This window comes from Pseudorca crassidens, chromosome 6, assembly GCF_039906515.1.
Source record: "Pseudorca crassidens isolate mPseCra1 chromosome 6, mPseCra1.hap1, whole genome shotgun sequence".
Lineage (NCBI taxonomy): Eukaryota > Metazoa > Chordata > Mammalia > Artiodactyla > Delphinidae > Pseudorca > Pseudorca crassidens.
This window is the reverse complement of record NC_090301.1, coordinates 6,701,763-6,721,105: the sequence shown is the minus strand read 5'-3', so window position 1 is coordinate 6,721,105 and position 19,343 is coordinate 6,701,763. Positions and strand designations below refer to the sequence as shown.

The window sequence follows — 19,343 nt, the reverse complement described above, 5'->3', positions numbered from 1 at the left end:
GCGACTGTAAGACAGCAGAGTGAAGGAAGGCAACAGGGTAACAAGAATCAGCAACAAAAGATGGAAACATGGAGAGCAGAGTTAGACCAGAGGAGGATAAGAAGTGCTTCACTCCATCTGACTGGAATGTGCCCAAACAAGCTAGTGTCTTGGCAAATATGGCACAAGCATTTGAGAGATGCTTGTATGGCTTCCTCAATCCAGAACTGGATAAACCCAGTTCTAGAAATAAAAGAAATGGAAGGTTAAGGACCACAAAGAGTGAAACAAAACTGTCTTTTTCCAAAAATGTCTACAACATAAGAGGGTTTAGCAAGATGGTTGATTATAAAATCAATGTACTAAAGATAACTGTACTTCAGTACACCAGCCACAAATAGTCCAAAAAATACAGTATAGACATAGCCCCACAGAACACCTCCCTGATCAACATTTTCCCACTAGAACAGTTAGATTTTAAACACCCAAACTTTACAAAACATATGTTAGCTCTCAGTACATTCTAAGTACAACTGATAGAGCATCAGAAACACAGGTAGATGTTCTGAAAGGCAAAGTGAATGTCAACAAAGGCAACACAGCATCTTCAATACTGCTGGCACTCAGAGAAGCCATGTTATTACGTGTGGAGCAATTTTTCATTCACAACAATATTAACTGTTTGACACTCTTTTTTTTTTGCGGTATGCAGGCCTCTCACTGTTGTGGCCTCTCCCGTTGCGGAGCACGGGCTCCGGACGCGCAGGCTCAGCGGCCATGGCTCACGGGCCCAGCCGCTCCGCGGCATGTGGGATCTTCCCGGACCGGGGCACGAACCCGTGTCCCTTGCATCGGCAGGCGGACTCTCAACCACTGCGCCACCAGGGAAGCCCCGGTTTGACACTCTTGAAGATAGGTTTTAAGCATTCTACATCCTAACATGATGGGTTGGAACTTACCAGTGTTTTAGTTACATTTTAGAAAACTGGTTGAGAGTTTGGTGCTGGTGTGTAATAGATTATAATTTTTCCCACTGCAAATAACTGGAAGTGGATTCCCAATTAGTGCTTTCTCTTCTGGAGAAAATTATGAAACTTTTTTAGAAGACATTAAAGAAGCTCTAAAAACCAAAAAGATGTACCTTGTTTACACATGTAGATACAAAATGCCACTACTTTTGTGTGTGTGTGTGTGAGAAAACTGACAAGGTGATTCTAGAAGTGTTCAGAACAGCATTAAAATCCAAGACAGGCAAAACACTCCTGAAGAATAATAACACATAGGGAGACTTGCCCTACCAGTTATCATAACACAGTATAAAGCTACAGAAATTAACAATGTGGTATTTACCTAGGAATAGAAAAAAAGAACAACAACAACAACAACAAAAACAGAATACAGAGCCCCAAAATGGACTCAAATGTAAGAAAACAATTGATATAACAGAACTGGCATTGTAAACTGGTGGGGAAAGAATGGATCATTCAATAAATGGTAATGGGCAACTGGGTACCCAGATGGAAAAACAACATCACAACATTCACAGCAAAGCATTCCAGGAAGACTGAAGTTTCAACTGTAAAAGGCAAAACTATAAAAGTTTTAGAAGACAATATAGGAGGAAAATCTTTGGTTGGTGCCATGAAAGAAAGAAAAGCTGAGGAATGGTTACTGATTAAAGGAGACTTAAGACATATGCTAACCAAATCTAATGCACGATCCTGGGCTTGATACTAGAATGGGGCAGAAAATGCTCTAAAGGATTTGGACGAGGCCGCTGTGAAATCTGAATATAAGACATATATTCGATAATAAATAATATTATATCAGTGTTAAAGTTCCTGATTTTGACCTACACTTATGTAAGAGAATGTCCTGGTTCTCAGGAGATAAACACTGAGTTACTTAGGGGTAAAGAGGTCTAATGTCTTCAACTTTATTTCTAGTGGTCAGCACTGATAATGATAATGTTAACTGTGTGTGTGTGTGCATGCGTCTGTATACAGAGGATGTGCCTGCACAAATGTGGCAAGATGGTTAACAACTGGAGAACCTAGGTGAAGAGTATACAGGAGGTGTTTGTACTATGCTGGTTATTTTTCTGTAAGTGTGAAATTATTTAGAAATAAAAAATTTAAACATCTATCTGTATTAACTTCCGGTGCCTATAAGTTTTCTACAGAGTGAATATATAATAAATGGCAAAAGATTAGCCTCACCAAGATAATGGGACTAGAAAAGGAAAAAGTTGCAAAGATACTTTTAATCTAATTTCTATACTTACTTGAAACTGCCAGTTTCCCAAATGATCTACATCTTTAATATACACATGATAATGGCCTCCGTAGCAACCACCTTTGTGTATAATAACTGAGAAGAGGTCATACATATATTCCAAGTCATCTAATTCACTCTACAAGAAAGAGCACAAACATTGATACAGTTTACATAAAATAAGAAGATACATAACCAAAGGGGGAAAAAAAATGTCAACTATTAAAGTTAGTAAGAAACTTCACTATTATTGTTATTTAGGGTAAATTAAGATAAATTTGAATAATCGGCTTTAAAATTTGAAATTCGTAATTCTTAGACTGAAAATTATCTATCGTTGATCTAATACCAATCACATTATGCCAAATTCTGCCTCTGAGTTAAACATAAAAACATATATCCAGGGACTTCCCTGGTGGTCCAATGGTTAAGAATCCACCTTCCAATGCAGGAGAAGCAGGTTCGATCCCTGGATGGGGAACTAAGATCCCACATGCCACGGGGCAACTAAGCCCGTGCGCCACAACTAGAGAGAAGCCCGCACACCGCAACAAAAGATCCCTCAAGCCGCAACTAAGAACCGACGTAGCCAAATAAATATTAAAAAAAAAAATATATATATATATATACATATATATCCAAACAAGATGTTATTTTTATGTACTTTGGCTAAAATCGTGTAACCCCATGTGATAACAAAACACACAGTACCCTATCAGAGTTTTAGCAAGAAAAAACCATCCTGTATTAAACTATTATGCTGCTTTATAAATGTGCTCTTTAGCAGTTGAATTCGTCCTACATTTTAACTAGAGTGTCATGCACCTCTAAGTCAGAGTTGTATCTACTATCTATCACCCCTCCTGACACTTCAGTCCTCTGCATATAACAGGAGTTTAGCAGTTATGAATACTAGCTGGTTTCCTTTAGAGGCAGTTTAGTGGAATGAACGGGTTCTTCCTTGATTTATCAACTCTATGATCAATCTTTTCTACAAGTAGCGTGCTCTGTAGTTATGGACACCTACACTGGCATTAAAAAAACATTCTCTAGGTTAAGGGATACTTGGCATATGGATGCTACTTGAGGGAGTGCCAATTATTTAAGAACTTATTTGCTTAAATTGCACTTTTTAAGTAAGCAGCATTTTTTAAATGTCTGGCTTAGGGAAAACACAAGAGAGATGTAAACAAAGATGCAAAATGATAATTTTTTCATTAATACAGAAATCAGAAAGTAAAATTATTGTGAATTGCTTAGATAAGTGTTGTTTTGCTTTTTTCAGTTTTGTTATTTCAACATACGTCAAAATCATGTGACAAACTACTTTTTTTTTTTTGGCTGCACCACACGGCTTGCAGAATCTCAGTTCCCCAACCAGGGATTGAACCCGGGTCATGGCAGTGAAAGCCAGGAATCCTAACCACTAGGTCACCAGGGAACTCCCATGACAAACTACTTTTTATAAAAGGACAAAAATTTTTCTATGAGATGATGGATGTTAACTAAACTTATTGTGGTAATCGTTGCATAATATATGTAAACCAAGCCCTCATTCTTCATACCTTAAACTTACACAGTGATGTATGTCAATAATTCCTCAATAAAAATGGGAAGAAAAAAAGCGAGTTAACTCAATTATTCCGGAAACAAAGTTTTTTCCAGGCAGCAAATAGGAGCGGAAGCACTCTGGAAAACCTGTTTATTCTACGCGCGCCAGTAACAGGCTCAGGGCCGACACATTAGAAGCTCTGAATGGAGATTAATATAATAACGAAACCAAAAAGCTCAGTAACTAGGCTTGAAGTAGAGAAAGTCCCACCTGAACTTTAGACCATTTAGAAAAGAGATTACTTTTATACATAGAAATTCAACAGCTGGCGAACAAATGTTCTGGACTTAAACATATAAAGAATGATCTGTAGTAAGAAATGCCTCAGTCTCATCACTCTGATCTTGGCATGTATACAATTACGTAGAAAATATTTCTAAATAGCTTATAAAGTAAGTAGATTATGTCATTAATTTGCTTTTAAAACTTTTTCTTTCCCGTGTCTTAAGGATTACAAATTCTACAAATTCTACTAGTGACATCCAATTTGTTTACTTTCTAGATGCGCAATTCATTCCTGCATCTAAAGTAAACTAAATCCAAACAGCAATGTACTACTGAATGATAATTGTTCCTAACGCAGGGTCATTTCTAATTCTGTTCTTAAATTTTCATTTCAAAGTTTTTTCAAGGAGAGTTTAGTAAAAAGAACTGGGAACAAATCCATACTTTGGAAATTCAAAAGAACTGTAATAAACTAGTGGTTCTCAGCCGGGAGCAATTTTACCCACCTTCCCTCCCCGCTGGAGACACGGACATTTGGCAAAGTCTGAAGACATTTTTGTCACTACTGGGGGCAGAAGCGGGAGATGCTACCGTCATCTAGTAGGTAGAGGCCAGGGATGCTGCTTAATATCCTACAATACAGGGCACATCCCACCACAACAGAGGATTATCCAACTCTAAATGTTAACAGTGCCAAGGCTGAGAGATTCTGCACTAAGCCAACTGTAAATCAGGTCAATAAAAGATTCAATCTTGAGAGGGTAAAAGAAAGAATTTCAATACAAAATAGTTCAAACCTGTTCACAAAATGGCTTGAGATTGATCCGGAGAGGGAATGTATAACAGCTTGTTTCCTTGTATCGTTCACACTTCACAAAATCAAAATTAAATCTTAATAATGAAAAAGTAAGAAAGGGAGGCAGCTTACGCAATTTGGCCGACTGTCAAAAGAAAAAATTTTTAATTTTTAAAAGCTGAATCATATAGAAGAATACATAATGTTTCTTAAGATATAAAAAAGTGACCTATGACACAGTTTTAAGAGAAATATGTCCTTAAGTCACATAAACTAATCACCATGGACTCAATGTAGCTCTTCATATAAACTCATCTATTTTTATGGGGCTAAAGGTGACATCACTTACTTATACTTACAACTAAATATTCACAACCCATTTGTATATTTTAATGTCACTATCCTAACAAAGCTATCTGATGAGGGTGCTCCCCCTTTAACAGTGCCTTTTTAAAAAAATAATTAATTAATTAATTAGTTTACTTATTTTTGGCTGCATTGGGTCTTCGTTGTTGGGTCTTCGTTGCTGCACGCGGGCTTTCTCTAGTTGCGATGAGTGGGGGCTACTCTTCGTTGTGGAGCGTGGGCTTATGATTGCAGTGGCTCCTCTTGTTGCAGAGCTTGGGCTCTAGGCACACAGGCTTCAGTAGTTGTGGCACGTGGGCTCTAGAGCACAGGCTCAGTAGTTGTGGCGCACAGGCTTAGTTGCTCCACGGCATGTGGGATCTTCCTGGACCAGGGCTTGAACCCGTGTCCCCTGCATTTGCAGGCGGATTCTCAACCACTGCGCCACCAGGGAAGTCCAAACAGTGCTGCTTCTTTTTTTTTTTTAATTTATTTAATTAGTTTATTTACTTTTGGCTGTATTGGGTCTTCGATGCTGCACGTGGGCTTTCTCTAGTTGCAGCGAGTGGGGGCTACTCTTCGTTGCGGTGCACGGGCTTCTCATTGCAGTGGCTTCTCTTGCTGCGGAGCACGGGCTCTAGGAGCACCGGCTTCAGTAGTTGTGGCACATGGGCTCAGTAGTTGTGGCTCGCAGGCTCTAGAGCACAGGCTCAGTAGTTGTGCTGCACGGGCTTAGCTGTTCCACGGCATGTGGAATCTTCCCGGCCCAGGGCTCGAACCCGTGTCCCCTGCATTGTCAGGTGGATTCTTAACCACTGCGCCACCAGGGAAGCCCCTCTAATAGTGCTTCTTTCCTGCCCGAGCCCTGGCCTTTTCACCTTTCACTTTCCCCCTAGGTCGCTGTGTCTACTTTACCTAGCAAACACACAGTTCTTATTTACTGAAGAACCGGAGCTCTTAACCTGTGACCTGGGGACGTGTTTCAATGGATCTGAACTGTTGAAATTATATGAAAATTGTATGTGTATATGTATTTTTCTGGGGAGAAGAGACACAGCTTTCATAGACTTTCAAAAGGACTGTAGCTCTTCAAATGTCGAGATCCATTGACTGGGGTTTTACAGTTCTTCAAAGCAGATAATAAGATATTTTTTGTTTTAATGCCTTGCTTTAAAACAAAACACTAAACTGAGCTACTTTTTATTTAAAAGGCATCAGCTTTTCCCAAGCCCCTTGCACTAAAGGCATGTGAGGAGGCAAAAAGAATCCTTCCCCATATTTAAAATTATCCATAATCATAAACATCTAACATTCCTAAAAATATATTTTAAACAATTCTACAAACCTAGTGGGTGAAAAGAAAAGTTAGATGAATATACAGCAACCTAACAACATGGCAGATTTTCAAACTAGCTCAAAAAAAAAAAAAATCTAAAAAAAGTGAGTAAATCAACTATAATGTGGCTGAGGAAAGAAAGACTGCTCAGAACAAGATGATCTGCATTAATTTAGGTAATGCAACCAAGCCTAACCTTAGAATGCAATAAATCTAACGCAACTAGAAGGCAATTTTTAAAGTATCAAGATCAAAACATTTCCATTGAAAAAGAATTAAACCAATGATAGAAAAGGTGCATACAAGAATTGCTTTTGTTTAACAAAAGGTTCTTATTTTACTAATGTGCAAATTAAGGTCAACCAAAAACTAAGAATGTGTTTAAGTGTCTTTCCAAGATGCTTCATCCTCTGAATTTTATATTTATTTTATTAGGTTGTAGTTGTAACACTAAAGAGGAAATACAAAATAAATAAGCAAAAAATAAACCTTTCTTTCGTTTTCATAAAGGGGCAAAGGCTAGATGGAAATAAACATTAAACAATATAAAATTCACCCTGGTTTCAAATCCTATTGTGAAAGCTACAGGCATGGGGTTTACTGTTTTCAATTACATTTTCACCTATAATCTCCAGGATCCAAATCAATGTTGTGTGCTATCTAAATCAACCCTCATTTTCTTTGTTGGAAAATTCAATATTGTCAGCTCTAGGAATAGTGCTAACACTTTGTCTTAACAGAGTAACTGCAAAGATACATCTTTAGTGGTATTTCTTTAAGTCAGGGCTCAATAACCACTGGTTCAATTGAGTTCAAGGTTATCACGCTAATGAACAGCCTGTCGTATCATCTGCCAGCAGTGAAAGAGTTCCTACTGCAGATAATAATAGCAGCTGAGTTGATGCCATGTTGCAAAAGAAATCACTTGCTTAAATTTTGTCCTGCTTTTTTCCTGTATTTTGCTCTGTTGTACAAAGAGAAACCCTGGCACGCTCTGTCAAGCCCTGTAATTAACAAGATACGTACTTCCAACTGGGGGAGGAGGAAAGGCCATATTGGGTTTGCTAGTCAGGGAGGAAATATACACACACCAATACAGTAAAATAACTGCAAATGTGAAAATAAAGAAAGCCATTTGTGCAGTGGTAGATCAAGAAAAGGAAAGCTCAACAAGCTTCCTGGCTGGCAGAAATAAAAATATATTGCCTTCTTCATAATGGTAACTTGCAAAAAAAAAAAGGTTTATTTAAGAAACACTGAGGTACAGATAATTTTTTCCTGTGAGAAAAAGAAGCTGAGAGAACTGCTGGGTTGAAAGCTTAAAAAAAATTCTTTACTGTAAAAAATTAAAATACATACACACACACACACACACACACACACACACACACACATATAATATAAATGTCTTTTCAATCCTTAGTACTAATTAAGAGCTTCATGTATATCTTCAAGACACTTCCTACAAGTTGACTTCCCTCGACGGACCCTCCTGCTACCAAACACTGCGCAGGCACCCTTAGAAAAGGCAGGGATCTATCTTTACCTTTGCTGCTTTCACCAGCCTGTCACAAGTCCCACAGTGGTACAAGTTGTCGTAGTCAAAAACTTCCTCTTCCACATACATGTTCCAGAGTGCATCTTCCAAACCTGATACATTTCTGACCGCTACTGTGAGATCTAAGAAGTCTTCCTGAAATACACATGAATATAACATTGAAAAAACAATTCCACAGAGGCTCACAAACACATCACCAATTCATACATACACTGGGAAGAATCAGATTTTTTTTTCTAAAACACATATATTTTTTCTATATATGAAGGTATAGATCTCCTGATTAGATACTGTGAAATTCATAACAATAAATTATTCTTTCTAAACCAAACTATAACTTAGCTTCAAATATATCAGGAACCAGTTTACGAGTTCACTATAGATACAACGAAACCTATTTTACCAGGAAATAAGACAAACCATTTAAAACACGAATTGAGAAGAGTATATGTACAGGGTTATTAGTGCTGTCTTAGTCTCTAGGCTGGCATGGCAAGGCCAGGGTTGGACTCTCTAATGTAAACTCTTCTTCCTCCCCTTCTGCTAGGGCTGGTTTAAGAAAAAAATTATTTTGAGCCAGGATACAAAGGTATTTTTACGAAAATTAAGAGTGCATTTTGCAAAATGTGAGTCTACCAATTCTACTAGAAGTACATTTGAATTATATTTCTAGTAATAAACAGTTACAATTTGACAAGTTTAAATAAAGCACATTTATAATTTTGTGTGCATGTCTGAGCAACAGCATTACCTTAAGGGATTATGGGGATTATAAAATAATAGCACTAATTAATTAGTTCAAGGTGGAAACCTAAAGCAATAACATTCATATATGATTTATAATATAAATATGTGAAAAGTTAATGTCTGTAGTTTATAACATGCCTTCATATATGTTATGTTTTGAAATGACTTTGTGAATCATTACATTATACTGGTCAATCATACAGTAATCCAAAGACATACAACATCTTAATATTTCCAAACCAGGCTGGCCAAACCTTCTATTAGCACAGGCAATAAGGGCCAAAAAGTCTTTTTTATGCCCAACACTTTCATAAAAAATAGAAATATATATATACATATATATTCTAAAACAGCAATTAATGCAACATTTAGAAAATGGCATTTAATTATTTTACTCATATAGTCAAATACAGAAACTTTCTATAACTCTTGCCATAAAATAATATTTTTATTAAAGGACAACTGTTCGGTGATGAAATCATTTGCTATATAAGATTTGTAGTGCAAGTAGTGATTATTATATTTATATGAGCAAATTTCCAATTAGATGAAATAGGCAATCTCTGTTATGACAAAGAATGGAAGGTTACACTAGTTTAAACAGGATTATAATAGCTTTATATAAATAATATTTAAACCTAAGCACACACATACAAATGAACTTTCTGAGGAGTATCAATAAACTAAATCCAATATTTAATTACAGATTTGTCAATTTAAACATTCCTCAGTATTCTCCACTTTTATTACTTCTCTAAGTAACTTTCTTTATAATATTCCAACCACCAACCATGATGATATTGGCTTTTCTCATAAGGTCACTGGTCCCTACTTGTAAACACCCCCCAAATCTACTTTCTAAATATTAGAGTACTAAATAAAAGATTAAAGCTACATCTTAAGATATCTACTTCTTTCAGTTTACATGGAAAAATCTGGATTATAAACTTATAATCTGGGTGTAGCTAGAGTACAAGAAAAAAACTGATAAAGTTATTTCTAGTAATAAACACATTAATCCTCATGTGCTATAGATCACAGATTTAATTGCATGAATTATAATTTATGATTTAACTTATTACTAAAATACTCTTGCATATTCACCTGCTTTTCACTGACATTCTTACATTCTTTACAAACAATCTGGTTAACAATGGTTCCGTGATATAGACGATTGATGAGGTCATGGCCGGAGGTCCCAACTAAAGAAGTTTCCAAAGCACTAAAGAGAATTCGATTCAGTTCCTGTACATCATGTTGCCTCATTTCCTATAAAACAGGTAACTTTTAAATGTAATTTTGTGCTTCAGATTTTTAAAAACAGATTTGTAAAGTGATATTAGTTTAAAAACACAAGACTTATCTAGAAATCCAAAGGTAAGCCTCAATCAAAGGTAAGGATGACTATGCTAAACAAGCTGAGAGCAGGGTAAGAGATCCCCACCTATTTTTACTTTTACTACAAAATGAAAATATAAACAGACGGTGTTCAGTGTGTACATATAACTCAATTCACTTGAAAACAGGAAAGTGCATTTATTTTGTGCGACACCATACGCATGGCCGTGCCACAGAGGGGAGCGGGGAAGAAGGAACACACAGGCACAGAGCAGTCTCTAAGAGCCGGCAGTGTGTGCACAGCAGAATCTCAGCTCAGAGGGACTGATAAACACTCTGAATTATCAGCATTTGAAAAGAACTAGAATTTACTGCTTTGATATATAGACCAACTAAAGGAAGACTAACACAGTGCTACTGAGAAAAATTCTGACGGAACCTGCTTCAATCTATGAATCATGCAACTGTATGTGAACAGGCTGAACTACTCCCAAAGAACCATTTATAAACCCAAAGCCGAGGGGCACACCAACACTTAGAAGTGGAGAAAACAAGAAAGAACCAGCACAGGAACCCGAGGAAGAGCCGGGAAGGGGAGAACCAGGAGAGCGAGGTCACGGGAACAGCGGAGGGGTGGTGGGCGCTACTACTGAGGGCTGTGGAGAGACGAGCAGTGTCTCCTGGACCTGGCATGAGGGTGCCAGGAGGGACTTGGACAAGCAGGTAGGAAGCGGGCAGAGAGCAAATGGAAGGCACAGAAGTAGAGGCAGTGAGGGACGATGACTTTGAAGATAAGTGTCTTGTGAAGAGAAGCTGATAAAGTAGATGGAAGCTGGAGTAACATGTGGGACTCGGGATCTTTTTCTTAGTTTTTAACACACAAGACACTAGATGATATAAATTTCTCCAATACCACTGGTTCTGATGGGACAGAAAACTTGTGGAAGTTTCAAGATCTGTTTCTGAACAATCCTAAATTCGGCAAAGGTGCCTCAGAGACCCTCTCTACCACTGCAGGTCCAGTCCTAGAGGGTTTACTACATGATTTTATTTAGAAATCAATCAATCAATCAATAAAGTTTTCAGTTTTCTAAGAAGTATGAAGCCAGCAATTGAGAGGAAGCTCATTATCAAAAACAAAGGGAAATCCATCAACTGATGACTAGGTTAAAAAGAAACACAAACCACCGTGGCATACCCATCCAACAGAAGACTATCTGGCAATAGAAAGGAATGAAGTGCTGATACATACTACGACATGAATGAACTTTGAAAACATTACTTTAAGTGAAAGAAGCTAGTTACAAAAGTCCACATATTACACAATACCATTTTTGTGCAGTGTCCAGAATAGGCAAATCCACAGAGAGAGAGATTAGTGGTGGCCAGGGACTCGGGAAAGGGCACGCAGGGCGTGGGTGACTGGTAATAGGTATGGGGCTTCTTTTTGGGGTGGTGAAAATGTTCTAAAATTGACTGTAGTGATGCTTGTACAACTCTGTGAATATACTAAAAAAACCCACTGAATTGTACCCTTTAAAAGAGGGAAGCTTAGGGCATAAGAATTATATCTCAGTAAAGCAGGTTTTTTTAAAACAAGGAAAGAAAAAGGGAATTAGCCCTAAGCACCTGCCCTACACCAGAAACTCAACACACACTCTTTAGGGAATGTATTACACCCCATTGTACTGCCAAGCCCAAGCCCCACCTCTCTAACCACATGGCATCATCTAGTTAATGAGTGTTTCTGGTTAAAAGACAAGAGTTTATAGTTTATTTTTGAAGGCAACATACCCTTATTCTGATCACTGTCTCTTTAAATTCTGTGACAGTCTCCCATACCTTCATCTCTGCATCTATTCCATAAAAGAATACATCTATTCCATAAAAAACCGCAGACCTAGTTTTGATTTTATACAGCTAACAGCTCATCAATATCGACAACACACATCTTAGTGCTGACAAATGTTTAGTGTTTGTATATAGTGAAATACTTTTTAGGAACTGAAACAAAAAAAGAGGAAGTCCACACACAGTAGGATACAGGAAGCAAATGAAGACAGTCAGGAGACAGGCAGGACAGTGAAAATGAAAAGACCTGCCGAGAATGGTTTCACTGTTTTGCTTGAAGCAAATGTTCAAATTGGAACACCCAGATTCAAGCACACAAGCACACCAAAAAGGCAGACAACTACTGCCAGTCAGCTTTTTTAGTTGATAAGCAGTTTGCTATAAAAATGGCAATTTCCATTAATGTTAACAGGTGGTATATCTCAACTAGACTACACAAATGGTAGAAATTATAAAAACCAGCTCTTATACTTCTTCTCCCTGTATCTTCAACCCTCTTCCCCCAACCCCAAATCACACTCATTCATAAAATCCTGGATACAGCCAAGTGTCTAAAAATGTTTTACTGGTTTGTAATTATCTAATATTAGAAGTAAATATTTAAACAATATCTTGAGACCGTAAGACAAAATTAAAGGAGAAGTTAGATAACATTATGAAGCCAGTGTTCAGTCTTTACTGCTGGTAACTTTTCCCTGGAGAAGCTGACCTTCGTACCTCATCACTGGTCCACCCAAAGCTGTCAGTGAGGTCTGTGGTGGACGCAGCTTCCTGGTCTAAGAGCAGAAGCTGTGCAAACAACCGCTGTAACTGCAAAGGTATGATTCGGACCTGAATGAGAAAAGAATGCATTTCTAAATATCTTTTAAATGTTGGCTGGGCCTTTTTAAAAGAACTGCATACTAATTTTCTCCTACCTCCTAGTTCATTTAATTCACTCAGGAGAAAATTTATAAATATTGTGAAGGGTGAATGAAGATTCATTTTTCTTTGAAAATTTTAATTCAATACAATTCTTAGCTATATTGACATAACAGATCAGTATTAAAACCCAAACAGGCCCTAATAAACCACCCAATTAATTAGAGAATGACAGTAATTCAAGTCTCTAATAGTTCATCCTTTCTCCAAAATACCTCAGTTACAGACATACTCCCTATGAGGAATTTTCCAGTCACAAGTATCTCACAGGGCTGGCTGCACCCTCCATTGCTTTCTTCCTGCTGGCGCCACGCCCATTCCTGCCTGTGTGCTGTGGGCCAGGGCCCTGAGAAGGCTGCCTGGAGCCTGATCTGAAGACTGGACTTAAATATCTAAAGTAAGAACAAGCCTTTAGAAAACTTTATGGCAATTTTGCATTGCCACAGCATTTTTATTATATCCAATGAAAGTCTGATCTGCAATAGACTGTGCATAAAAAAACAAAAAAAAAACGGGCTCTTTGCCACACAGGGAGTTTGAGAAGCGCTGGGCTGGATCACGAAAGACTCTTATTAAGAAGTACAGGGCTGGACTTCCCTGGTGGCGCAGTGGTTAAGAATCTGCCTGCCAATTCAGGGGACACGGGTTCAAGCCCTGGTCTGGGAAGATCCCACATGCCGCATAGCAGCTAAGCCCGTGCACCACAACTACTGAGCCTGCACTGTAGAGACCATGAGCCACAACTACTGAACCTGTGTGCTGCAACTACTGAAGCTGGCACACCTACACGCCTAGAGCCCATGCTCTGCAACAAGAGCAGCCACCGCAATGAAAAGCCTTCGCACTGCAACAAAGAGTAGCCCCCACTCGCAGCAACTAGAGATAAACCCTGCACGCAGCAACAAAGACCCAACCCAGACATACATACATAAATAAATAAATAAATAAATTTATTAAAAAAAAAAAAAGAATCTGCCTGCCAATGCAGGGGACACGGGTTCAAGCCCTGGTCCGGGAGGATCTCTCATGCCGCAGAGCAACTAAGCCATGCACCACAACTGCTGAGCCAGCGCTCTAGAGCCCACGAGCCACACATACTGAGCCCATGTGCCACAACTACTGAAGCCCACGTGCCTAGAGTCTGTGCTCTGCAACAAGAGAAGCCACCACAATGAGAAGCCTGTGCTCAGCAACAAAGACCCAAGGCAGCCAAAAATAAATAAATGAATAAATAAATTTATTTTAAAAAAAAAGTACAGGGTTTCCCTGGTGGCACAGTGGTTGAGAATCTGCCTGCCAGTGCAGGGGACACGGGTTCGATCCCTGGTCCGGGAAGATCCCACATGCTGTGGAGCAGCTAAGCCCATGCGCCACAACTACTGAGCCTGTGCTCTAGAGCCTGCGAGCCACAACTACTGAGCCCACGAGCCACAACTACTGAAGCCCGCACACCTAGAGCCTGTGCTCTACAACAAGAGAAGCCACAATGAGAAGCCTGCGCACCGCAACAAGGAGTAGCCCCCGCTCGTTGCAACTAGAGAAAGCCCGCGTGCAGCAACAAAGACCCAACGTAGCCAAAAGTAAATAAATAAATGTATTAAAAATTTTATTAAAAAAAAGAAGTACAGATTTTATGGGACTTTCCTGGAGGTCCTGTGGTTAAGACTCAGCGCTTCCACTGCTGGGGGGCGTGAGTTTGATCCCTAGTCGGGGAACTGAGATCCTGCACGCCGCACAGCATGGCCAAAAAAAAAAAAAAGTACAGATTTTAGTCTGAGGGTGATAAAGTTCTGAATGATGTTTAAGCAAGGGAGAAACGTGATTAGATACACACTTACAGTAAACCAATCCCTCACTCAGTTTACTTCCAGAATACCAAACTGAAAGAACACTGGCCCCTTATTTTTTGTTGTTGCTGCAAGTAAGTGCATTAAGCGGACTTTCTGGCGCGATAGTGCGGACAACTCGTGAGTATCTCCTTAATGCAGAGAGAGGTATGTCTAAAAAGCAGCAGCAGCATTGCATCTGCATAAGTAATTCTCTGTTGGAAGGGCAGTTCCCTTAACAGTAAGGTACAGGCCAAGACACTTTCTGAAAATAAAGATCATGTTTGGTAATTAATAAAATTATTGATTCCTATGAATAAGCAACTTAATTCTTTCCTTAAAACATTTCCTCAGTACTCCAAAAAACCCCTGTGAATCAAAGATTTTAATACCTTTGCGTCAGGTTTATCCTTATCCTCTAACGAACCAAGCTCTTCCGGGCCAAGAGAAAATAAAGCTTCTAAACAAAAAAGTAGAATCACAGATGTAAATGACATTATCTCATTTTTGAAAATTGTTTTAGAAAGCCAAGGCCACCAGTAAGTAGAAATCAGTTAAAGATTCAGAAATATGACTTGACAATATTTACACCCTTAGCCTACCCATCTTGCTTTCTGGTAATGTTATTTTTAACCACTGACCCTATTAGGAAGTGGGAAGCTAAGGTTTCAATAAGGGAGAGCTGTAAAAGGAAAATTATACATATAAAAACCATAACATCAGAAATCTTTGGTGGTTTCCTATTGCCTACGGCAGTGGGTCCCAAAAGCCACATGAGGAACACTAGGAAATACACAATATAGAATGGTGTCACGTGTGTTTGTTTACAAGCCACACGTGAGACTTCCAACCATTCTTTCACAAGAAGGAGCACCTTTAACTCTGAGATAACGCCCTTCCCATTTTGGTATGAAAATATCTTTTCTGCATTGAGGGTAATAACAGATGGTGGTGACCTTACCTGGAAAAAGACGTTGGCAACCCAGTGCCGGTCTCCAGAATTTGTTTATAATTCAATGTCTGGGTACGCCACCCAGTGGGGCGTATCTGAATCTTTTGGGAAGTCTGTATTCAAACAGATAGGAACACCTACTAGGAGACTCTGATATACTCCGGGGAGAGGAGGGATGGGACGGGTGTTGCCTTGCACTGAAAACCACTGCTGCCTTAGTGATTACTGTTATGTAATATTCCTCCTGAGCTCCCGGCAGAAACTGGGAAAAACACTACATGAAGGTTACAAACATAAAGGCTAAAGCATAAAAACCATACAAAGACTTCCACAATCATCTCCCACTCCTCCCAGCTACACTGATCTGGGAGTACAGTGGAACCGAATCTAGTCCTATTCCTTAAAATATGATTCCAAAAAGTTCCCAAAATTTCCCCTCAGTTCTCCGCCAGTCCTTACCCTTTCCAAAGTGTACGCCTTCTTCAATAAGCTTCAGGATCTGCGCTACGCCTTACTAGGAGTGTGCGAGTCACACTAAGGTGTCAGCCCATGTGCTTGGCCGGCCACCCACTTTGCTAGAGAGAAGGGGGCCCGGGGCTCTGAGCCCTTTCTTCTCAGCGGCGCTCTCCGTGACCTGCCTGCCGTCCCCAACAGTCGCCTTCCTCACCCTCTTCTTAAGGCTACTTTTCTACTTTAAGTTGTCCTTCAACTTCAATTATACTAAAACTTGGGAAAAACTTAACCTCCCTAGGAACCCGCTTATTCATGCTCCAAATTTCTAACGGTGGAACTACTGAAGGCACTGGGGGGATATTTTTATGGAGTGGATGGAGTCACAGACAAGAGGCAACACTCAAATCCACATGCACTTCGACCCATTAGAATGGCCCTGGGAAGGGGATAACGGTAATTATACACTAAATCTCTGGAAGCAGGAAGTCTCTGTAAGCTTAGAAGCAACAGAAAATGTCACAAAACTTTGCTAAATTTGGTAGTGGTGGGAAGGGGGATGAGATACTGGATACAGGATGAGCCAGGTTGTCTGTCCTCAGAATATGGAGACATAGTGGGGAGCTGAGCTACAGTCATGGAGCTTCATAGCTGGGGGCCCCCAATCAGGGCCATGTGAAGGCAGAGGAATCTTCACACTGAAATCAAGGGAACACAGAGACTAAGACCCTTGTGGAGGAAGCTAGTTTGCAGAGGAGGAATGGGACAAACATGTAGAGAAAAATAGGGGCAAGAAATCAAGGGTCCAAGGAGGTCAGGGTGGCTTCCCGTAGGTGGTTTCTAGGAGATTCCCCTATATTCTTACAGTAAACCTCCCTTTTAATTGAGCTACTTTGAGTGGGTTTCTGTTCCTTATACACAGTCCCTTATCTAACACCTTGGATCTCTGGAATTCAGAATTTCCAGATTTTAGAAAGGTAGTATGAAGAAAGGGTCCAATATGTTAACATTACATCCCCAGCAGAGTCTGGGACAAACAATATCTATTAATCAAGGACTTAATATTCCTGTGACAAATGTATGACTGCTCACCCAAGTGAGATAATTAAGACTATAAACAGTCTCACAGCAGGTCAGGCTCTCAGGCCAAACAAGTTCAGATTATTAGGCCAGGCTGTCAGAGTTTTCCAGATTTCAGAACTTCAGATAAATGATTGTGGACTGTATGAATAATGTGACAACCCCTCCCCACTCCAAAAGGAAGCATATAACTGTACTGAGTAACTCTGGTTTAAGTGTTTATTACTTTGAGAAACTCAAAAATACAAATGGTGTACAATAATGAAGGCTGGCACTCATGACAAAATTGTCTATGTTGTACTTTAAATGATAGGAATTAGAAAAGAAATACATTGCCTTATTTTTTTATCTTGTTACTGAACATCACTGTGATCACACAGAAAATATTCATAATTTAAGCTTCACATTCCTCTGCAGAATTACCAATTTGTGTCCCTCATTAGCAACAATTAACACACACTGTCGAATACACTTGTGATTCTGCATAACTAATCACAGGTGGATACGAGGATACGTATTACCAGCCAAGTGCATGTAACATAGCATACCTCTGAATTCAGGTGTGAAATGAAGAGTCTGAAGGAGGGAATTGAGGTAACAGGTTCCACCCTGATTTCTGATTCCACTTAAATTGGTGAATTCTCTAGGCGCAGGTGGCTCCAAAGCTTTGGTCTTTAATTTCTTCCCTTTTCCATAATGATCATTTGACACACTGGAATAATCCTCTTCAAACAGGTCACCAAACATTGTGAAACTAAACACTACCCTTAAAAATATATAACATGTTATATAAACGTTTTTATTTTTAAAACAAAACTTCCCCACATCTCCCTTTTATACTTGGGAGTCTCCATTTTAAGTCACTCTTTAGAATGTACAGACAGTAGTTCGGGCTTTGGAGGCAGCAAGACCTGAATTTTTTCATCCCTGCTCCACACTACCTGTGCGACCGTGGGCAGGTTACTTAACCCACGTTCTTATAAGTAAAATGCGATACAAACTGTCACGCAGGGTCATTTAAACAATCAAATAACATAATGAAAGAAAGGCATTTAGGGTACAGGGTTTAGCCCACAATAAATGACAGCTGTTTTTAAAAAGGCATATTGATATCACTAGTGAAAAAAGAAAGAAAACCCATCAATACACCTAATCTGCTGAGGGGGTAGAGCCAAAGCTAGATTCTGAGCGTTGACAATGGCCTAGGGACCATGAATCACTTCCTAAAATCTCTGCTTCTCAAACTCCTTGCACCAGATCATGACACTTAAATAAGTTAAATGGAACAAATTAACCTTTATAGTAGTTTAGTACATGGCCCCGAAGCCGGACAGCCGGGTGGAGATTCACTGGGAAAAAAACACTGCCATTTAAATAATGGAGCCTCGAGGGCTTTACAACATGTATCCATCCGGTGATCCCAACATTAGCTCCTGGGGTCTAAAGAATCCGCTCAAGGTCTCACATCGAGTGTGGAGGAGGGTCACCTGGAGACGAGAAAGGCCAAGCGCCTAGCACAGTTCCTAAGGGATAGGAAACGCTGATATGCAATTATTTGCCTTTTCAACCCGTTCCTCAGAAGAAAAGCACAAAAAATGGAACTTGAAAGTGTGGCCTCGAACGCGTGGTCTAGATTCCGGTCTCCTCCGCTCCACGTTCAGACTAGGCCCTCAAGCCCTCCAAGCCACCGAGCCCAGGGGCGCGAGGAGGCAGAGGTCCCCGAGGCGGGGGACCGCAGCCCCACACCAGGAGGACGCCGCAACCCGGGGCCGGCCCGGGCAGCCTCTCGCCTCGGCCCCTCTCATCCCTCCCGAGATCCCCGGCCGCAGGCCCCACTTACTGCCTAAAGCCCAGACCCCCGCCCCGGCCAAAACTCGAAGCGAAGGAACTCGCCACTACCGGGGACCGCCATATTGACGTCAGCAGCCATATTGACGTCAGCAGCCATCCCGCGGCACCGCGCGTGAGCGATTTATGGAACGCACGGACTACGTCTCCCAGGATGCCCGGCGGGGTAGCGCCGGCTTGCGGCGCGGGGCTTTATGGGCAATGT

At 40.0% G+C, this 19,343-nt stretch overlaps 1 protein-coding gene across 16 annotated transcripts in view; it reads right to left on the bottom strand.

Moving 5' to 3' along the window:
• The window catches only part of USP40 (ubiquitin specific peptidase 40), a 98,532-nt gene extending 79,222 nt beyond the window's left edge, over nucleotides 1-19,310 (bottom strand). For 6 of the 16 annotated variants that reach the window (XR_010944168.1, XR_010944169.1, XM_067740167.1 and 3 more), the window contains exons 1-8: nucleotides 19,131-19,261; nucleotides 17,839-18,056; nucleotides 15,201-15,268; nucleotides 12,779-12,892; nucleotides 9,977-10,141; nucleotides 8,114-8,260; nucleotides 4,888-5,031; nucleotides 2,264-2,392 (exon numbers count right to left, since the gene is read on the bottom strand). Coding sequence is in view for 14 of the 16 variants with exons in the window: in XM_067740167.1 (XP_067596268.1) it covers nucleotides 2,264-2,392; nucleotides 4,888-5,031; nucleotides 8,114-8,260; nucleotides 9,977-10,141; nucleotides 12,779-12,892; nucleotides 15,201-15,268; nucleotides 17,839-18,037 (966 nt within the window). In the remaining 2 variants the exon portion in view is untranslated. Of the gene's footprint in view, nucleotides 1-2,263; nucleotides 2,393-4,887; nucleotides 5,032-8,113; nucleotides 8,261-9,976; nucleotides 10,142-12,778; nucleotides 12,893-15,200; nucleotides 15,269-17,838; nucleotides 18,057-19,130 lie in introns of those variants that run through there. The other 10 variants (XM_067740171.1, XM_067740178.1, XM_067740165.1 and 7 more) reach the window with 9 other exon arrangements.
• Between the last annotated feature and the right edge of the window lie 33 nt (nucleotides 19,311-19,343).